Source organism: Mercenaria mercenaria, chromosome 6 (genome assembly GCF_021730395.1).
Source record: "Mercenaria mercenaria strain notata chromosome 6, MADL_Memer_1, whole genome shotgun sequence".
NCBI classification, from domain to species: Eukaryota; Metazoa; Mollusca; class Bivalvia; order Venerida; family Veneridae; genus Mercenaria; species Mercenaria mercenaria.
Window position 1 is genome coordinate 45,276,006 of NC_069366.1, and position 22,111 is coordinate 45,298,116.

The window sequence follows — 22,111 nt, forward strand, 5'->3', positions numbered from 1 at the left end:
TCGTGGATAAGCATGCCAATTTATAGTGTTAAGACACAAGCACAATATTTAAACAAGTCAAATCTATATACATTAATTAACAATTCATAAATGTAATATATCTATCAGCTATCATAGTCAATTAACAATTTTTCATAAAGACTTTCAACATGATTTTATTTTGAAACTGGAACTTTCAATTCTAGAAACAATAGTAATATATCCTGATTAAAAGATTTCAAAGTGAAAAACTGAACACTGAACAAGTGCTCTGCTTAAATGGGCATAATATGCTTGTTCACAAGCAGAAAGGTACTAGGCATTAATAGTGCATCAGCAATTACCTTGGAGGTGTAGAAAGATGGCTTCCTCAACAGGTACTTAGTCAGTGTGTAAGGTTTGAAAGCAATAGCTATTATACTTTACACTTTTTGACTAAAGAGTCTGGAAAGGAAGAAAAATACCAGAAACTGAGTCAGGTCCATGTGGCCTTGACCTTTGAGTCACTGATTCCAAAATCGATAGGGATCTTCCTCTACTGGAACTTAGTCATTGTGTCATTGCAACGGACAATGCCACTCCATATTTTTTCAAAGCAAGTGTATAAAAATACTTAGTAAGACTTGTTAGCCAATCTGGATAATGTGCATAAGATTTTTGCGTGAGGAACAGTTTTTCTTTACTGAGATTGTTTTATGGTCCTAGATGATACTATAAGAAAACTGCAATTTAGTTATCTTCAAAAACTGGAAGAAAATGGCTGTTTCAAAATAGAAAATCTCTTGCTGTGTGGTGAAGTGGTTGTCTAAAATATTGTATTTAACATATCACTTATCCTCCTTCTGGAGCCAGTATGGACTACTTTCATTGATACATGACTAATCTGTATAATTTGCATTGTTTAAGTCCAAATGACTAGTTGGTATTGCTGCTTGAACAAAACATAAACAGTTTATCATTTCTGACATTCATTACAGATATACTCACTGAAAAATATCTATAGTGTCTAAATACCCTCATAAACCAACATTTGTTGAATCTTAAACAAGCAATAAGGAAACTTTGAAGTCATTTACAGTCATTTGCCTCATTAAAATTCATCCTTGTCAATATGTCAAACATAGCTGCTACATAATAGTGACTTAGAGGGTCATAATGGCATAGATGATATAAATATTTGGAAAGAACTACTGAATTCACTGTTTTTAATCACCTCCCTTTATGGCTCTGACTATAAATTCATGTGAAGTATTAAAATAGTGCTTTTCTAAAAGACATATTTATGCATATTCTCTATTTTGGCAGGGGCTTTGTGTATTTTAAACATAAATTAAAAGCAATATAGAACTTTAAAACGTTAACTCCCTGTCAAAAGTACCAACCTCAGATAAATGTTTTAAAACCCCACACTAATTATAACTAAATGAATAAATATTGTGAAATTCTAGGTGACACTATAAAACAGATTCACACAAAAACAAAAATGAAGAAAACAGTCAAATACAGGACAAAAACACCATAAAATATTTCCAACCTTTCAAGTAAGTCCATGATAGCATTTTGTCCAAAAAATGACTCATTCAAATGGTCAGGAAGCAGATGTTCTAAGGAACTACAATCATGTTTTATTTGCATTACTGACTACAGAAATTCACTATTTTTCAATAAAATGTAAAAAAAAAACACCCCTAAATATTGATTTCTTTCTAGTTCTTTGAAATCTCAAATCCAGTAATGACAATATTGTCTATGCTACATCAACAAAGATTTCTATGCTACATTAACCAAGTTTAAAACCATTATTTCCCTTATCTGCAGTAATCTGCCAACATTTAAAAAAATCATAAAAAAAAACCATAATAACAACTAATGTAATTCAAGAAATAAGGTCAGAAAATTCATGAAACCCCATGACATTCAAAAACAGTGAAAAATAACCTCAGACATACTACAGTAATATACTAAGTGTACAAAATCCAGAAAAGTGAAACCTATATTGCCTTGGTGTCAATTTACAACATAACATAAAGAATGGAAATTAATACAGCCCGACAATAAGTAGAACAAATGAAAAAAACATTTTCCTTATTTCTGATCAATGAAGATATTACATATAATAAACGATTTATTTCCATACACTTTAATAGTGAATGTGTATTCATCTACTTGCAACCCCCTTGTCTCTTACAATCTATTCTGACTTTAAACAAACATGTAATTTGCTGGTATTGCGCCTACATTCAGAAAATTGAGGACAAAATAAGAAAGCAATAGCTGTCAGTTGACAGCACGCTTGACTATTCAAAGAACTGAAGTAAGTATGGGGTCAAAATATAACCAGAGATTTTCAGATAGATAAGACAATGTATCTGTATTTGTGGAACTGGACAAGTCTTGCATATGGCAATGTGTTAATTATTGTTATGAATAACAAATTTCGATGTCAAAAAGGGCCATAACTGAGCCAAATTCCTTGTTCTAGTTATGTAGTCTTGCCTACATATGGAGACTATGATGGTAAATATGTGGTCAAAGTTTCAAAGCCATATGTCAAACATTTTACACAAAATATGACTTGGTACAAAAAACTTGACCAAGATTCGTATTCTAAAAATGGGCTATAATTCAGACAAAATGCTTGATGGAGTTATGTACTCTTGCCTAAAACTGGATATGGTTATGCTATACAAGATACAAGCATTTAAAGTTTCAAAGCCATACATCAAAAGGTTTTGTCAAAATGTGGAAAGGTACGAAAAAATTTAACCAAGGTGTGACGCCGACACCAACACCATGGTAAGTAGGATAGCTCTACTTATTCTTCGAATAGGACGAGGTGTCACTGTGAGTTGTGGTAATGGAACTTCTTGAACAGGTAGTTTCTAAGTAACAGCATATAATTTCAAGTTACTTCAACTTTATTTTATATTCTGTGCCTTAGATGACCCACCCCGACCTCAAGGTCACTATATTCAGGTTTCAATGTTGACCATACATGTATTATTCACACTCTGATAACAATTTCTTATTAAAAGACTAAACTGCTTAAGTTCATCGACAATAATGATAGGTTATCTGGATATATTTTTTTTTACCATCAATTTACATATTTCCGTATGATCTAATCTATCAAATGATAATATCAAAGAAAGCATTTTGTAATATTACTTTACATCAAATCAAATCCACACGGAAACAATTTCATCCTCTTTACCCAACAGATGCATCAAAAGATGTTTTTTAAAGGAAAAATCACTGCTCAGATTGCCATCACTTTCCTTCATTATTGTCTTACAAATGAAACTCCCACCACATACACTTCAGCTCCAACCATAAATCTAGAGAGTACTACCTAGCAACATAGGATGTGGTTTTCTATGGTAGGAGTTCAAAAGAGGTTATTAAAGTAGGTGATTTTCATCATGCTTTAAACCAGGGGCTTGACAAACAAACTGAGAATAACTGACTATTAATTTGAGCTGAACGGCCATTAAAACTTATTTTAATACAATAGCATCCAATTGCTTACACAGATGATCATTCCCCTAAACCAATTAATGAATCTCATTTCCACCTGATCTTACATATCTATATTTTTCAAGAAAAAATTCTCTAATTGGTTACACAGCTAATTCGATTTACTTCTATAACTCAATTTCTTTGCTTGTTAGCAAAATCCTAACAAAATCCTACTTACACTAATGACTATTCTGTTCACAGCCTTTATTAAAACCTTACCATAAAATATCACTACAGTTGTGCCATTTTTTTCAATAGAAAACTGATTATTGTGAAGGGCCCCCCTTTGTCTAGACTGTAACTAGCTACTGACAATCACTAAGGTTTATTTTAATACATTATGAATACATAACAATAAATGCACTCTTTACGTAAAAAAAATTGTTGACTTATATCCAAGTTAAATACATACTTTGCTCAGTGTAACAGAAGCGATATTTTTCATCCATCATATAACTATTCTATTGTAGAATAACTTGTGGTTAATTTATGGTGATACTCTGAACTTATGCTACTTTTCTACTTTTTTGCAATAGAAACTGTTAAATTCAAAAGCATTATTGGCAAGACTAAATTCAGTGTAGAATAGAATGAAAGCATATTGCCCCTAACCAAGGACACTGGTACAATGTATCCACAAGTGTTATAAGGTATAAGAGTGCAAAACTTACTTATATATAGAAGACACTGTTGGAACTTGAAAGTAGATCCAAAAAGATGCAAGTTTCTGGGATAACCAAATAAAACAAACTAACCCAAAATAAAAACAAGAGGGTCATCATGACCCTGAATCGCTCACCTGAGTAATATGAGCCACATGTTTCAAATGGCAAACAGATGCTAAAATATTAGGAAGTAGGTCAGTAGGTCACATTCATGGTCAATGAAAGTCAGTTTTAAGACTGGTATGCAAAACTGTACATGTCATCCAAATTTCAAGGCTGTACCTTAAAAAACAAGAAAGTAGGTCAGTAGGTCAAGGCCAAAGTAAGGTGACCCGTAATCACTTGGGTACATCAGGTAAATATAATTAAACAGTCTAGGAAATATGATCTGAAAATTTTTAAGTATTTTTTCCTATATAACTCATATAACAAGTGACCCCAGGTGGGGTCTCTTTTCAACCCAGGGGCATAATTTGAACAATCCTGTTAGAGGTCCAATAGGCAATGCTACATACCAAATATCAAAGGCCTAGGCCTTTAACTTTCAGACAAGAAGATTTTTATTTTTTTCCCTATATAAGTCTATGTTAAACTTGGGACCACTCCCCGCCCCCGGGCAGGGCCTCTTTTAACCCCAGGGTAATAATTTGAACAGTTTTGGTTGAGGACCACAAGGCAATGCAACACACCAAATATCAAAAGCCTAGGCCTTGCAGTTTCAGACAAGAAGATTTTTAAAGTTTTCTCCTATATAAGTCTATGTAAAACTTGGGAACCCCGGGGCGGGGCCTCTTTTCACCCCAGGGGCACAATTTGAACAACCTTCATAGAGGAACACAAGGCAATGCTACATACAAAATATCAAAGGCCTAGGTCTTGTAGTTTCAGACAAGATTTTTAAATTTTTTTCCTATATAAGTCTATGTAAAACTTGGGACCCCCATGACAGGGCCTCTTTTCATCCCAGGGGCACAATTTGAACGATCTTCATAGAGCGCCATTAGATGAAGTCACATGCCAAATATCAAGGCTCTATGCCTTGCAGTTTTGGACAAGAAGATTTTTAAAGTTTTTCCTTTCGGTTGCCATGGCAACCAGAGTTCTGCATGGAATGAAAAATTGAAAGGAGACCACCCAAGGATCATTCCTGTGAAGTTTGGTGTAATTCTGCCTTGTGGTTTTCAAGAAGAAGATTTTTTAGAAAATGTTGACGGGCACACGACGGACATTGACTGGTCACAAAAGCTCACCATGAGCCTTTGGCTCAGGTGAGCTAAAAAAATGTTTGAAAGACTGTGATATCATTCACATTTTTGGGGCACAAATTTCTGTGGATTTCATGGTTGGATGAATCCACAAAATAAGGTCCCACCAATGAGTAAAATTCCCAGTCATTTCATATTCAAAATTTCAAATCCACAAAATCATATCCACAAGAAATAGCCATTTTAGTACAAACAGTGAAATTTTGTGGCCACACAATCTTTAGCCTGCTAGCGGCAATTGATTCTGCCTTTGTGACCAGTGCAGGTTGATCATGGTCTGCACAGTTTGCTATTCAGTCAGTAAATTTTCAGTTAACACCCCTTCGAATAATAAATTGTACTGCCCAAATTTAATGATGGACCAATCGATTTTAGACATTTAACAGGGTAAAGGTATATTTCAAAGGCAGTAAAGAAACTTCAAGTCTTTCTTTATTAGACTGAAATACTGTTTTCCCCTTTTCCCTACACAAAAGAATGCCCAGCCACTTGTCTGTGTGACCCAAAAGTTTTTTTTTTAATAATATGTTATTTTGTGACATTCAAACCATGTGTTATTGATATTGTGCCCAAACAAGAATAAATTAAAGATATGCACCAAAGAAAAAAAAAACATGATCAGGGAAAAATACAGAACTTTTATACACTTGAAACAAAACCTCTACTCTGCAAGTAACAACTAAGCCAAGTTTTTCAATAATGCATCTGAAACACATAATATATATCTCTCTTTATCATTTTTTTACAAGTTCAAAGATGTTCAAATTTTTTCCAGAGGATAAACACAACAACTTAATTTTCACAAAATAATTGAACATAGTAACACAATAATTGAATAGTATAAGTTTAACATCATATAATCAAATTTATGACAATAATACACACATATATATAAAACCATTTCTCTGTATAAAGTTTTAAAGCCATAAAAATTTACATGATAACTCTGTATATACATACAACATTAAACAAAACAAAGACTTTCCCTTCTTTTTCAAGAAACAATATGATCAATATACATGTGCCCATATTTATACAGTAACTAGTAACAACAGCTTACAACCTATATATAAATGGACAAAAATTCAAAGTTGAGTACATGTATATAATACATGTACATCAAATTAATCTTATATCTTCCGTTTAAGACAACAACAAAAATTCAAATATTTTAAAAATCCTTACTTTGGCATGGAAAATGTTGTAAATTGTAACTTTAAACTTATAGCATATTTACCCATCTATAAGACGATCCGTCTATAAGACAAACTCCTTAAAGACGTCCAAAATTGGCAGTATTTTGCAGACCCTTACAAATTCATTAGTTCAATGATATTGGCTCACTTATTAGATGAGGTAACACATCAGTTCTGATTTATAAGAGGGAAAAAAACTTCATCTTACAGAAGAATAAATACGGTAACATACAGTCAATGCACTTGGTCAACAGAGACCTTATAAAAGCATATCATCACCCACTAGAAATATAAATTCTCTGATACAGACTTTTATTACATTATATTCGGACATTATTCAAACAATACTGAATAAAGGGAAGTACTAATTTAGCTTTTGCCTCACTCTTCTATAGTATTCCATATCAAAAATGGCTATTTTTTTGGTATTTTCTCTTTCAGTTGAGTTACTGACCACTGTAAAGTCACTGCATAATGGGCCCCAAGGTTAATAATCTGGGTTAGGGAGTCAGTCTACTAACATCTGATTGGTTATTTATTAGCAAAAATTTGAAATTGACCAATGAAAATGTTGCATTCTCGGACTGGTCTCCAAACTCAATCTGATAATATTAGAACCAGATCTAACAACATCTACTTACAATAAACATAGTACATTAACAATGAATAAAATAATCCTCCTGGAAACATATCATTTCTACAACGACAAAAATAAATCTTTGTACACCCCATTATATACTCTGTTTTATATTCAAAGCTTTTTACAGGCTTTCAGAATAACTTATACGTATATTCAACAAATAAACAATATTCAGTCAAAGCAACTGATAAACATCTCGGATATCTTATAATAAATATCTCATTCAAAGGTTCGAAAATCTAACTTTTAAAGTCACACAATGAGATAATTCCCTTTTGTTTTTATTCTTGTTGGTGTAAATAAAATGAGAAAATATCTAAATATATCCTATAAAAATCTTGACACAAAACCTGATTAAAATCAAATAGGTATAGGATTTCATTGGTTAAAAATTGTGAAAAAAAAAAACAACAAAAAACAAACTTTAAACAATTATCCTCCGAGAGTGAAAAGTTGCATTAAGTGTAATCATAAAATAAACAAAAGTGTGTCTGATGTTTCAAGGGATTCTCATAAACCAGGTCTGCTGACGTTCAACAGAACGCAGCCCATCTAGAGAGACCATCAGTGAATAAGAATCGTTCTAATCTTGAAACTGTGGTTGTTTTGGAAATTTTGCATAATTCTAAACGTGCTAAAATATGTCCAATTTTGCCCTGAGAATTTCTGATTATTTTTTTCTGTAAAACTTTCTTTTGGATTTTAGTGAAGAAAAAAAAACACTTTTGAGGTACAAGACAGTTGTTTCTTTCTCATTTTAGCACACTTTTGATTAGGTATTTTGTATACATGTACATGTATCAGTACAAAGCTTTAGTTGAAATAAATAAAAGTCCAGGTACTGTTATAAATAACAGCTTGACCTGTACCAGTAAGTTTGCTATGATTATCATGAACATTGGAAATACACCCATCACAATATCAGGAATGAGTCATTAAAAACTGCCTAGCGGACAACTTTGTTCAGAATCTGTGTTTTCATGTAATTGCTAAAAAATTCCAATTGGTACACTATTCAACCCGTTGCTAAACAATAAACTGTTACCTTTCTAGTAGTCAAACATGGTTTTTATATTTACTCAGTTGCCAGCTTATAAAGTTGAGAGCAACTCAATCCTGCTAGGCCCAAACATATTCTTAAGTCTTTAAGATTAAGTCCTTTCTTTTTGAATAAAAAAAAGAGACTTATGACGGAGTATTTACAGTGATTGATTGAAAAGCAGCATATATCCCTAGCTCAACCCAAAATCAACAACTGACGGAGACCCTCGCAGTATTACGAATCGTTCAGTGTTCATCAACTTCCATCTTTATGAATCCACTTGGAGTGTTTTCAACAGAGTCAGTTAAGAGAAAATTTCTGACAAGGTAATTGGTGTAATTGTCTGCATCTAATTGCTTTATACCTTTATTGCTGGAAATATCTGCCTCCCCGTTCTCACACTTAATCGAGGATACCAAACCATTTGAATCATCATTAGAATCTTGTTCTAGTTTTACCGAGGTAGTTTTAATATCAATATCACTCATTTCATTACCATCCGCTTTATCTATATCTGCTTCTATTCCACCTCCTGCCGATTTTTTTTTGCACATTTATTGCTATATCTGGTACAGAGTTTTCACCATTTTGGTTTACTTCATCTATCTCTTGGACAGTATATGCATTGCTTATCGCCCCTTCATATTCGGGGTGGTTTTGTTGAATGTGAATCTCAATTGTTCTAGTGAAATTATATTCCCTAGAGCAGTATTTACAGACAAAAGACTTCCTTGCCAGAGGTTTCGGGTTCATAGCTGGAAGTTGCAACTTCCGTGCCGCGATTCTTTTACGATGACCCATGCACATTGCTCTCTGATGCTGATCGTATGACTTCTGGTGAACAAACTTAGTACCACATTTCCTACACTCGAGACGTTTAGAGGAATGTGACTCCATATGGAAAACTAGGCTGTATCGATTCAAGAACTTTTTCCCACATGTAGCACACTCGTAGGGAAGGTTCCCTGGAAAATATAAATTTGTCTCCATTATATTGTCTATATAAAACAGTTTAAGACTTCAATCTTAGATTTTTTTTTTTTTTACTAAATACTTACATTTGAAAATTCACAGCCTGGGAATCTTTCTGTATTTTTTTCAAAGAACCTGATTTATGACTCAAGTACAACTACTTATCATTCAAATCTGACACATTAAAGGCTTCAAATCTAAGATTTCATGTAACTTAAGCATCACATATACAATGATAAAAATCCAGGAGTATTAAAGAATACCCAATGCTCATCTTTCACTAAAATATTTTCCTTCAGATATTAACTTTAAAAAGAAAAAAAATTCTCATCAAATGTATTTCCCTTTAGTTTACTAAATATATAAATTAACTGAGCATGTAAGGCTACATTCATAATTAAATGTCATGCAGTTATAGTCAATTGTTAAAAAACTTCCAGTTTTTTAGTGGCAGAACTGTAGCTGTTTGTGCTATTTAAGACCTAGTGAAGAGTACTGTTGATATACAAAAACTTGTTAATGTTATGTTTTACATAAACCATATTGTAGTAATTTTTCATATTCTCATACATGAAACTTAAGTCTAGTATATCTTTAAATCATGTTAAATAAGAAGAATGCATAAATTTGTTATTTCCAAATTAAGATAAGTTAAGACTTTTACGACATAAGACAAATGCCAGACTCTGGCAAACGGAAAGACATTCTGGTATAAAGGTTCTGAGAAATGCCAAACTCCTCTTTAACTTTGTTTTTTCTTTCAATACATTCCTAAAATGGCATTACTGGTATTATTAAATAGACAGTCTCAATAATGAGAGATTTATATTCCCTAATTAATTACCTTACACCAGATGCTACCTAATTGCCCTTGTCAAAATTACAATTTGAGCCACGCCATGATAAAACCAACATAGTGGCTTTGTGACCAGCATGGATCCAGACCAGCCTGAGCATCCGCGCAGTCTGGCCAGGATCCATGCTGTTTGCTAATGGTTTCTCTAATTGCAATAGGCTTTGAAAGGGAACAACATGGATCCTGACCAGACTGCGCGGATGCGCATGCTGGTCTGGATCCATGCTGGTCGCAAAGCGATTATGTTGGTTTTCTCATGGCGCAGAAAAACATTTAATTTTCGCTTACTAGATGTAATGCGATAGGTATTTTTTTTTTTTTTTTTACTAGATGTAATAAATAACAAATATTAATTAGTTTACACTATAGAAATAATATAATAATGAAGCAAACCAAACATGTTACACAATAAACAAGAGCTGTCTAATGACAGGGCGCTCGACTGTTTGAAGATCTTCCACTACTAGCTTACATACAAAAGCTCTAACAAAATTTTCTAAGCTAAAAATGGGGCCTACCGGTAATTTACAAAAATGAAAGCTACAGTTATGTAACTTGCCAGGTTTGCTTATTAGGTTATCTCATGACACTAAGTCCGTGTTAAGTTAGAAAGTATTTGGCCTGGTAGTTTTTCAGAAACCTGCTTACATGCAAAACTTTAACCTGAAAGTCCAACTTAAAATGGGGCATAATTTTGACAAAATAAAAGCTAGAGTTATACATCTTGTCCTGGGAGGTCACCCCATGAAGCCAAAGATATGTGTGAAGTTTGAAAGCATCTGAATTTGTGGTTTTTGAAAAATCTGCTTACATGTAAAATGTTAACTTGAAAGTGGCCAAGCGCTGCTGAAATTTCAAACTTTGGAATAAAGCAGTTTGTTTCCAACTTAATCACAATGCTTTCTCTCAAAAATTCCTGGTAAAATGTATTAATTTAAAGTGGGAAATGCCTTCAACTTCCTGATCAGCGACCACTGATTTTAGTTCTCGAGAGTCAATATAACTGTCAAGGTTACCTGTATGTCGCCGCTCATGTTTTCTCAAAGCTGCAAGGTTACCAAAAGTTTTATGGCACAGCTGACATTTTAGGGTTTGATTTGGCTGGAAGTTGTGGACCCGCTTCTCATGGATACGAAGCAACACTTTAGAAGGAAATCTGAAAAATTAAAACAGTACATTACATTAATTGGCCAATATTTTAAGATGATTATACCGGTTTCCTGAATTAGTAGTTTACATACATTTGTACAATACAGGAAAAATGATGTTGATTTGGATTTTACGGCACACCAACACAGTACAGGTTATATGGCATCATACAAGGACGAAAATTTTGGTTTCACATCTCATTTTAAATCGGAATAAAAATACGAGGTATGGAATCAAGACAGAAGATTGAAAAAGCTGCATACAGTACATTTTAGTAAAAATCACCTTAAGTTAAAATATTTGACTATAAAATGACAACGTCAGCAAGATGGCTCAACTTGAACAAAAATATTAATCATTGATCGAATACCACAGAAGCCTGAACCACAGCTTGCTATCATTGGACAAGGAAAGCTAATGATAACCTTACTTCAGCAGTGCAAGATTAAAGCATGTGATCGTACCATTATAACAACTACATACATGTATTTTTTATTGAACTGAATCTGAAGCATTGTTTCAAACCAACAGCTGGTTGAAAAACTTGACAGTTTATGGTAACATTTTGCTGCATACAGGCAAAAATCTTGAACTCAGCTGAGCAGATTTTAATGTTTATCAGAACATGTCATCTTTCTATGTAGGCTTAATGATATGTGGTGTAAAGGGAAAGGCATATAATGGTATTATTCAAGAATAATCACTGAATGATCAGACCTAATATAAGGAAAGGTCCATGATGACCCTACATGGCTCACCTGAGTTCCAAAGCAGTCTTAAACAGTCTTGATACAGTGTCAAGCAAGGAAAATTATCTTTTAAATTATTTTTGAATTTGGGCCTGCAGTCTCAGGAAATGATTTTTATAGTTTTCCATATAGAGAAAACTAGCCCAGCCCAGACCCAGGCAGACAAGTATTTACAAAAAAAATAAAAATCAACATGGCTTGAAGGAGTTCGGTAGAGGGTCACCCAAGGAATATAGTAAAAACAAGGCAGACCAAATTAGACTATCATAAATCTCTCAGCTCTAATAACAAGCATGACAACATGATCATCCCTTCGAATCACGTGGGTCCAAATCTTGGATCCAGCTAACAGTCATGTATTTTACTGATGCAAATAACAAATGTTTGGCTCTAAACACTATTCTACTTACAGACTATATATTTTTATCAAACCGTCTTGAATGGTTTTTGTAGAGGCTAATGAAAGGAAAATTTCAGTGAAATTATTTTGAAAATGGTTTTCACAGTGATGGAAATGTTTTTATGTTCTTTTTTTAATCTGACTAGGATTAAAAGCAAAAGGCATTTTCTGGCACCCAAGTCACTAAACTTTTGACTTGGGAGCCAGAATTTATCTTTTCAATGTGTTGAAGCTAGAACTTTTTTTCCAAGCAAATCCAGTTAGAATTTATTTTATTAAACAAGAGCTGTCTCCATAGGATGACACATGCCCCCGATGGCACTTTGAATGAATAGTTATGGCCGATGTTAGAGTTTAGGACCTTTGACCTACGGACCTGGGTCTTGCGCGCGGCATGTCATCTTACTGTGCCACACATTCATGCGTAGTTATTTTAAAATCCATGCATGAATGACAAAGATATGGACCGGACATGCCCATCATTGCACTATCATGAAATATGACCTTTAACGTCTAAGTGTGACCTTGACTTTTGAGCTACGGACCTGGGTCTTGCGCACGACACGTCATCTTACTGTGGTACACATTCATGCCCAATAATTTTAAAATCCATGCATGAATGACAAAGATATGGACCGGACACGCCCATCAATACACTATCATGAAATATGACCTTTAACGTCAAAGTGTGACCTTGACCTTTGAGCTACGGACCTGGGTCTTGCGCGCGACACGTCGTCTGACTGTGGTACACATTCATGCCAAGTTATTTGAAAATCCATTCATGGATGACAAAGATATGGACCGGACACGAAAATTGCGGACAGACGGACAGACGGGTTCAAAAACTATATGCCTCCCTTCGGGGGCATAAAAATTAAATTCCAGCCTCTGTCCCCCCAGAATATCAAATGATTGACTTCTATCGAAACAGACGACTTAAAGAATTTGGTATAGGGCCACTCAAGGAACATTGCTGTGAAATTATTTTGAAATTGAACTAATGATTTCAGAGGTGAAGATTTTCTAAGATTTTACATATAGCCATAAAGGGAAAACTAGCCCTGCGCCCTGTCAGCCCTCCTCTTTAATGCAACATTGTGATTTATTTATATGTTTTTTTTAGTTTGATTGTTTTGGGTTTAACACCATTTTTCATCAGTATTTCAGTTATTTTATGGAAGGCAGTTAACCTAACCAGTGTTCCTGGATTCTGTACCAGTACAATCCTGTTCTTCGCAAGTAACTGCCAACCTGCCCGCCTGAATCAGAGGTGCAGGTTAAATGATTTCAGACACAAAGTCTTCTATCAAATAGTCATGGAGAACATAAGGCTCACCTGAGGACTGAACTCATGACCCCTCGATCCGTAGATCGGCACTCTCCCTATTAAGCTAAGTGGGCGGGTTGAATGATTAATATACCAGTACGGAAACGGGCAAATGGTCACTTGAGAAACACTTCTGTAAAAGTATTTTAAAATAGGGCTAGCAGTTTCAGAAAAGATTTTCAAAGTTTTCCATACAGCCTGGCAGCATTTTTTTAACCAAATAGATTGATCTGAAGTAATATGGTAATGTCACCCAAGGAATATTTCTGTGAATTATTACAAAATCAGACCAGTGGTTTCTCAAAAGAATTTTTCCTTTTGGTCTGGATGACAACCAAAATTCTGCACGACTTGTGTGACCTACATGTAGAACAGGGATCATCAAAGGAACACTGTGGCGAAGTTTGTTTTTGTAACTGGATTGAAAGTTCAGGGCAAGAAGTTGTTAAACGTATTTGAAACAAAATGCTGATTACTGATGATGACAGAAACAGGAAGTCTTCGGAGCACTTTATGCTCAGGTGAGCTAAAACTTGACCAAACAATAAAATTGTAATAACAAGTTAAAGCATAGCAAAAGTTCCTTCTAGGGCACATTTATATAAATATATAATGATCATCTTGTAAAATTTTGGTTGCAAAGTCTGTTTAAAGTATTGGTCATCAGTGTGCGTAACCCTAGGATCGGACACAAGGACAAGACCATTCCACCTTGTTGACATTCCTTATCCTCCCGTTTAATCAGGGAGTCAGTGGCGCAGTGGTTAACAGTTTGGACTACAATGCCAGCGATCCGCGTTCGATTACCGGACCCGGATCGATTCACGGTTGCGGCTGATATCCCGACTAGTGTTCAGTGCTGGGTGACTTACTTTAATTTGGTACTGTTTCCAACAGTATCAGTCTAGACTAGATGTTGGGGAGGTAAATGAAGCCCGTCGTGAGCTTGGCTGGAAATAAGCTGTTCCATCCATTCCAGGTGGGGACTTTCGTCAACAAGAAACTTTACTTATTTTTAAGCATCCCTGGGGGCGTTACTTTTGCACCAAGAGTGCGTTTATTTCTGTACCAACTAACTAAAACTAAAATTTTGAAAAAGAACTATGTTGTTTTATACTGCCTAAAAAGTCAAGTAAGTATTTACGCTAACATAAATTGCGAATCCAACAACAAAGTAAATAAGTTACCACTTTCAGTGGAGTAAATACAATAGAGAATACACTGGCTATACACATTTGACCCGGTCAATCCAAATTTCCACATGTTGCGTGAATTTGTTGCGCATAATTAGAGGGTCGCAATGGGGTTTGTTTTAACATATTGACCATGCATTCGAAGGTAACGATAATATTTATTTTGTTGTTTACATGTAAATTTGCTGATATATGTCTATCTGTCTGTACATATGTTATGCTCTTCAAGAATGGAGGAAATAAAAGAATCAATCAATCATCCTATGTTATCCGCGGAGCGCGTTCAGTCAGAGTCACCACAATTAGGAAATAATAAGTTTAACGTTAGAGGTTATTTCTAAGGTCACGGAGGTTGATTGGCCAGCTTGTAATAACAAAAGCTTATGAGGTCAGTTGCATAGTAGTTGCTCAGTCAAGTGTGACTTACCGGCCCTAAGTGTTCCTTCTCAAGAGAGACTAAACAAACAGGACTACAAATTTTGGTTTCACATCTCATTTACATCGAAATAAAAACATGAGGTATGGAATCAAAATTTGCATACCTGCTGGAATCACAGAGTTACAGCAAAACCAAGTGTTAAGACCCTATTAGTCACCTCTTACTATCATGCAAGGGTAAGGCAGTGGTTCAAATTCTTTTCATACACAGATCGTCCCAGAACCACATGGGGCAGCCAATGCTCGACTATCCAAATAATTGTCCCAGAAGCAGGAAAATGTTACCCTAAATGTTAAAATATCTTTCAATCCAGTATCTGCATTAGTTTTGGCGACTTGCATACAAAACTTTAACCAGAAGTTTTATGTTCAAAAGGGGACATAATTTGACCAAAATGCATGTCAGAGTTATGGGACTTGATGCTATCAGCTAGTTTAATTTCAATATCTGCATTAGTTTTGGGACAGTAACTTGCTTGTAAAACTTTAACCAGGATTTTGTATTTATTTATTTATTTGGGTTTTACGGCGCACCAACAAGGTATAGGTTACATGGCGCCAAACAGGACTACAAATTTTGGTTCCACATCTCATTTAAATCCAAAAGGGGGCATAATTTGCCCAAAATACACGTCAGAGTTATGGGACTTTACCCAGTGAGGTTGGTAATTGACCTAGAAAGAAAAAAAAAGTTTCAAATCGATATGCCTTTTAGTAATAGCTGTATGTACTTTCACACAAAACTTAACCAGGATTTTCTAAGTCCAAAAGGGGGCATAATTTGGCCAAAATGCTGGTTAGAGTTATGGGACTTGATGCAATCAACTAGTTTTATAACCCTGAAGACACATGTGAAGTTTCAATTCAATATCTGCATTAGTTTTTGAGATAGTAACTTGCATGTAAAACTTTAACCAGGATTTTCTAAGTCCAAAGGGGGCATAATTTGCCCAAAATACATGTCAGAGTTATGGGACTTTACCCAGTGAGGTTGGTAATTGACCTAGAAAAAGAAAAAATAAGTTTCAAATCTATATGCCTTTTAGTAATAGCTGTATGTACTTGCACGCAAAACTTAACCAGGATTTTCTAAGTCCAAAAGGAGGCATAATTTGGCCAAAATGCTGGTTAGAGTTATGGGACTTGATGCAATCAACTAGTTTTATAACCCTGAAGACACATGTGAAGTTTCAATTCAATATCTGCATTAGTTTCTGAGATAGTAACTTGCATGTAAAACTTTAACCTGGATTTTCTAAGTCCAAAAGGGGCCATAATTTGCCCAAAATACGTAATAGAAAGAGCATTGAAACTTGAGGGTAAACGATTTGTACGAGGGGGCATAGCCCCCGAGTATAAATTGTTTACCCGAGAGTTTTAATGTTCTTTCTGTTTTGTATCATAGCCATCCATATAAGGTAGTTGTAGGCGTTCCACACTGCCATATACAGCAGTTCAGTGAGTACTTAAAATCCTTGCTTTACAAATGTGTAAAGCCCAGGTAAAATAAACCAATGCTAGAGCAGAAAATCAATAAAATACACCTCGCTGTCTACTATTCCAGACACGCTGGCATACTTTCCTATCCAACAGTGCGGTAACTAGCGTGCGGGTATTAAATACCTGCACACTTTTAGTTACCGAACTCTATACTCAGAGTAAAGGAATTACCTGCACCAAATTTGTTAAGAAAAAACACTGAGCTATGATACAAGTAATAGAAAGAGCATTGAAACTTGAGGGTAAACGATTTGTACGAGTGGGCGTAGCCCCCGAGTATAAATCGTTTACCCGAGAGTTTTAATGTTCTTTCTGTTTTGTATCATAGCCATCCATATATGGTAGTTGAAGGCGTTCCACACTGCCATATACAGCAGTTCAGTGAGTACTTAAAATCCTTGCTTTACAAATGTGTAAAGCCCAGGTAAAATAAGCCAATGCTAGAGCAGAAAATCAATAAAATACACCTCGCTGTCTACTGTTCCAGACACGCTGGCATACTTTCCTATCCAACAGTGCGATAACTAGCGTGCGGGTATTAAATACCTGCACACTTGTAGTTACCGCACCCTGTACTCAAGAGTATACGAATTACCTGCACCAAATTTGTTAAGAAAAAACACTGAGCTATGATACAAGTAATAGAAAGAGCATTGAAACTCGAGGGTAAACGATTTGTACGAGGGGGCGTAGCCCCCGAGTATAAATCGTTTACCCGAGAGTTTTAATGTTCTTTCTCTTTTGTATCATAGCCATCAATATATGGTAGTTGTAGGCGGTCTACATTGCCATATACAGCAGTTCAGTGAGTACTTAAAATCCTTGCTTTACAAATGTGTAAAACCCAGGTAAAATAAACCAATGTGAGAGCAGAAAATCAATAAAATACTCCTTGCTGTCTACTGTTCCAGACATGCTGACATACTTCACTATCTACCAGTGCGGTAACTAGCGTGCGGGTATTAAATACCTGCACACTTTTAGTTACCACACCCTGTACTCAGTGTATATGAATTATCTGCACCAAATTTGTTAAGAAAAAACACCGAGCTATGATACAAATGTCAGTTATGAAACTTGACCCAGTGAGGTTGGTAATTGACCTAGAAAAAGAAAAAAATAAGTTTTAAAGCTATATGCCTTTAAATGATAGCTGTATGTACTTGCATGCAAAACTTCCAAGGTGTGACGCCAACGCCGAAGCCGGGGTGAGTAAAACAGCTAGACTATTCTTCCAATAGTCGAGTTAAAAATATTAACTGACTCTGTATACTTACACTGCAGAACAAGTTGAACAGTGGATATTCAGACGTCCTCCATGCATGGAATCATAATGGCGGATAATCTCTCGCTTTCTAAGCTTGAAAGTTCTACATTCATTACAGCGGTACATGGAGAAACATCTCGCTTTCTTATCCCCATTCTCCATCTGAACCCAAGCATTGTTCCTATTTTCCGATGTGAAAATTATACTCTGATCCCCAGCTTCTGTATCTTCAATCCTAGCATCTTTAGCTTTGAAGAAATAGAAGCACGAATAGAATTTGAAATGCTGAAGTCGGATAAGATGTTCATTAAATGCGGCCTGTATATCCTTTAAGTCCATTACATTATTGTCAAGGTCTTTTGTTTCAGAATTATTGCTGTCCATTTTATTTACTGTTTTGGAATCAATTTCAGGTGCATTATTGGTACCACTGACTAGACCACTTTCTACTTCATTATTAACATCAACCTTTTCTGTTTTCACGTAAGTTTTGTTCACTAAATCGGACATTTTGTCATTTTCTTTTAATTCAGCATTTATTTGAAGGGTAGATTCCTTTTCTTGTGTCTCTTTTGCAGCCATAACTTCATTAAGCTTTTCAAGAATGTGTTGTTTTCTATGGAAGGCCGAATAGGCAGCACTATTAAAGTGCTTATGACATATCTCACAGTATCGTTCCTTGTTCGTTGAATGAGTTTTCATATGACTCTTCATATACTCTTCATTGAAAAATAATTTGTTACAAATTTCACAGTTATACATCTGTACATCAATTTTGTGGGTTTTCAGATGATTTTTCAGTCCTTTAGTCGAGAAAAACTGTTTATCACACTCCTGACAACGGTACTCTTTGAGATTTAACGACTGAGTAATCTGGGAATGTGCATTAAACACGTGCACTTTAAGCGCACGAGAGTCAATAAAGTCCTTAGCACAGACTTGGCAAGTATAAACTTTGAGTTTGTGAGTGACAAGATGATCACGATGTTCTTCACGTGTTTTGGAGATGATACCGCACACACTACATTTCTTGTTGTACTGGTTGAAATGCATCTTACGAAGATGGCGTTTAACGCTGGATTTCTCTGTGAACCATTTTCCGCAGAGCTTGCAATCAAACGGTTTTTCGCCATTATGGATCCTCATATGACTAGCCAGGTGACCAGTTTGAGTAAAACGTTTACCGCATATCTCACACCTACAGGTACAATGTATCACATTATCGTAAGACTACAAACTTTACATAAATATCTATCAGCAGAAGTATACCAAGAAAATTTTAAGCATTTTTTATGTGAAATGCTAATAAAAATTGGTTAATTCCTAAATTCTAAAGGAACAAGAGGGTCATGATGACCCTGAATCGCTCACTTGAGTATACTGAACCACATGTTTCAAATGGCAAACTGATGCTAAAATATTAGAAAGCAGATCAGTAGGTCACATTTATGGTCACTGAAAGACAGTTTAAAGATTGGTGTGCAAAACTGTACATGTCATCCAAATTTCTAGGCTGGATCTTAAACTAGAGTGGTCACAAGCAAAAGTTTACGCACGGACGACGTAGACCTACTGACCTAGTTTTTGACCGCAGTTGACCCAGTTTTGAACCTGACCTAGATATCTTCAAGATGAATATTCAGACCAACTTTCATACAGATCCCACGAAAAATATCGCCTCTAGAGAGGTCACAAGGTTTTTCTATTATTTGACCTACTGACCTAGTTTTTGATGGCACTTGACCCAGTTTCGAACCTGAACTAGATATCATCAAAGTGAACATTCTAACCAATTTTCATGAAGATCCATTGAAAAATATGGCCTCTAGGGAGGTCACAAGGATTTCCTATTTTTAGACCTACTGACCTAGTTTTGGACCGCACATAACCCAGTTTCGAACTTGACCTAGATATCATCAAGATGAACATTCTGACCAACTTTCATAAAGATCCCATGAAAAATGTGACCTCTAGAGTGGTCACAAGCAAAAGTTTATGATTTTCTTTCTTTAGACTTACTGACCTAGTTTTTGACCGCACGCAACCCAGTTTCAAACTTGACCCAGATATCATTAAGGTGAACACTCAATTTTCATGAAGATCCATTGAAAAATATGGCCTCTAGGGAGGTCAAAAGGATTTTCTATTTTTAGACTTACTGACCTAGTTTTGGACTGCAAGTGACCCAGTTTCAAACCTGACCTAGATATCATCAAGATGAACATTCTGACCAACTTTCATAAAGATCCCATGAAAAATGTGACCTCTAGAGTGGTCACAAGCAAAAGTTTACGATTTTCTATTTTTAGATCTACTGACCTAGTTTTGGACCGCACATGACCCAGTTTCAAACCTGACCTAGATATCATCAAGGTGAACATTCTGACCATTTTTCATGAAGATCCACTGAAAAATGTGGCCTCTAGGGAGGTCACAAGGATTATCTATTTTTAGACCTACTGACCTAGTTTTGGACCGCACATGACCCAGTTTCGAACTTGAACAAGATATCACCAAGATGAACATTCTGACCAACTTTAATAAAGATCCAATGAAAAATGTGACCTCTAGAGTGGTCACAAGCAAAAGTGTACGCACGGACGCACGCACGATGTGACAGGTGAGCTAAAAACTAGAAATTTGGTCAAAATATCATGATACGAGACAAGTCATTAATCGTATCAATTAAAGAAGACAAACAAAAAGAGTTACAGAATTTGCAAGAATTCGGCCCCAATCCCAATGGCAAATAGTATGTTTTTTGAAATCCCAATTTCAATGTTAAAACTCCCAAAGTTAAATTTGTCTTACTTTTTTTTTTTTTTTTTTAACTTTTTCAAACAAGACTGTACCTATGAAACCTTGAAACACAAGACAATTTGCTTTAACAATTCTCAATTTAAGTGTTTTACAACGCATTTCTCCCAATTGTAATTCCCAAATCAGTGGAAAAAACACTGTAAAAGCTGAAAGGCCAAAACTTATTTTTTAATTTGATAACAAATAAAACAACATTAAATCAACCTGCTAACAATGAATAAATTTCAATTTTCAACAGTAAAACCAAACCAAAAACAAGCAGGCCATGATGGCCCCATGCTGCTCACCTGATCTTGACCATTGACCTTGAATATAAGTCATAAAACTGCATCATGTAAGGTCAAGAACAGAAATTGTTTGAAGTTTATTCTAGTTTCAGTTCTGCTTGTCCCTAAACTGTTTGAACAAAGTTGAATGATGCTACACACCAAATCTGGTAAAGATCCATCTAGTAGTGGTTCACATAAGGTTGTTTAAAGGTCTTTTTTTTTCTAATGTTTAACTCCTGTTGTCCCTAAATCATGAAATGGGGCCAAGCAAAATCATTTGAACAAATCTGATACAGGACATTTAAAGGATGCTACAGACCAGATCAGTTATCTGGTGGTGGTCCAACAAATGGTTCAGTTGTTTTAAGGTTTTTTTCAATTTTCAGCTCTGATGGGCCCTAAGTGGTGCCAAATGGAACCATTTATGTCTACAAAACAACTCAAGAAAGGACCTTACAAACGTAAGGAATGATTTGCAATATTTTGAATTTTCACGTCTCGGCACTTACTGTACTAAAGAAGGTCCTTTACATAACTTTTATGTACAAAGTATGATACCATTCTACTGTGAAACTTTAAATATTCAAATATATTTATTTCAAATAGTTTTTACCTGTATGGCTTCTCTCCTGTATGAAGTCTAAGATGTTTGGCCCTGGAACTTGCATCTTTAAATTCCTTGCCACATACGGGACAGTCATGATTACGAGGGACCTTGTTCCCTTCCCCGTGCGCCTGCATGTGACTCTGGTACAGCAGAACATCAACAAACACCTAAAATAACAATGTTACTATAGACATGTATAACAAGCGATGAGTTAACAGAAAAATATGTATTAAAAGTTAAATATTTAATTTTCTT

The 22,111-nt window shown here is 35.2% G+C and overlaps 1 protein-coding gene across 1 annotated transcript in view; it reads right to left on the bottom strand.

Annotated features, from left to right (window-relative positions):
- Positions 1–22,111, bottom strand: part of LOC123550519 (uncharacterized) — a 24,943-nt gene continuing 2,832 nt past the window's right edge. Inside the window, exons 2-5 of the mRNA XM_053545714.1 lie at positions 21,863–22,023; positions 18,171–19,358; positions 11,151–11,290; positions 1–9,271 (exon numbers count right to left, since the gene is read on the bottom strand). Of these exons, the coding sequence (XP_053401689.1) occupies positions 8,811–9,271; positions 11,151–11,290; positions 18,171–19,358; positions 21,863–22,023 (1,950 nt within the window). The 3' untranslated portion in view covers positions 1–8,810. The remainder of the gene's footprint in view (positions 9,272–11,150; positions 11,291–18,170; positions 19,359–21,862; positions 22,024–22,111) is intronic.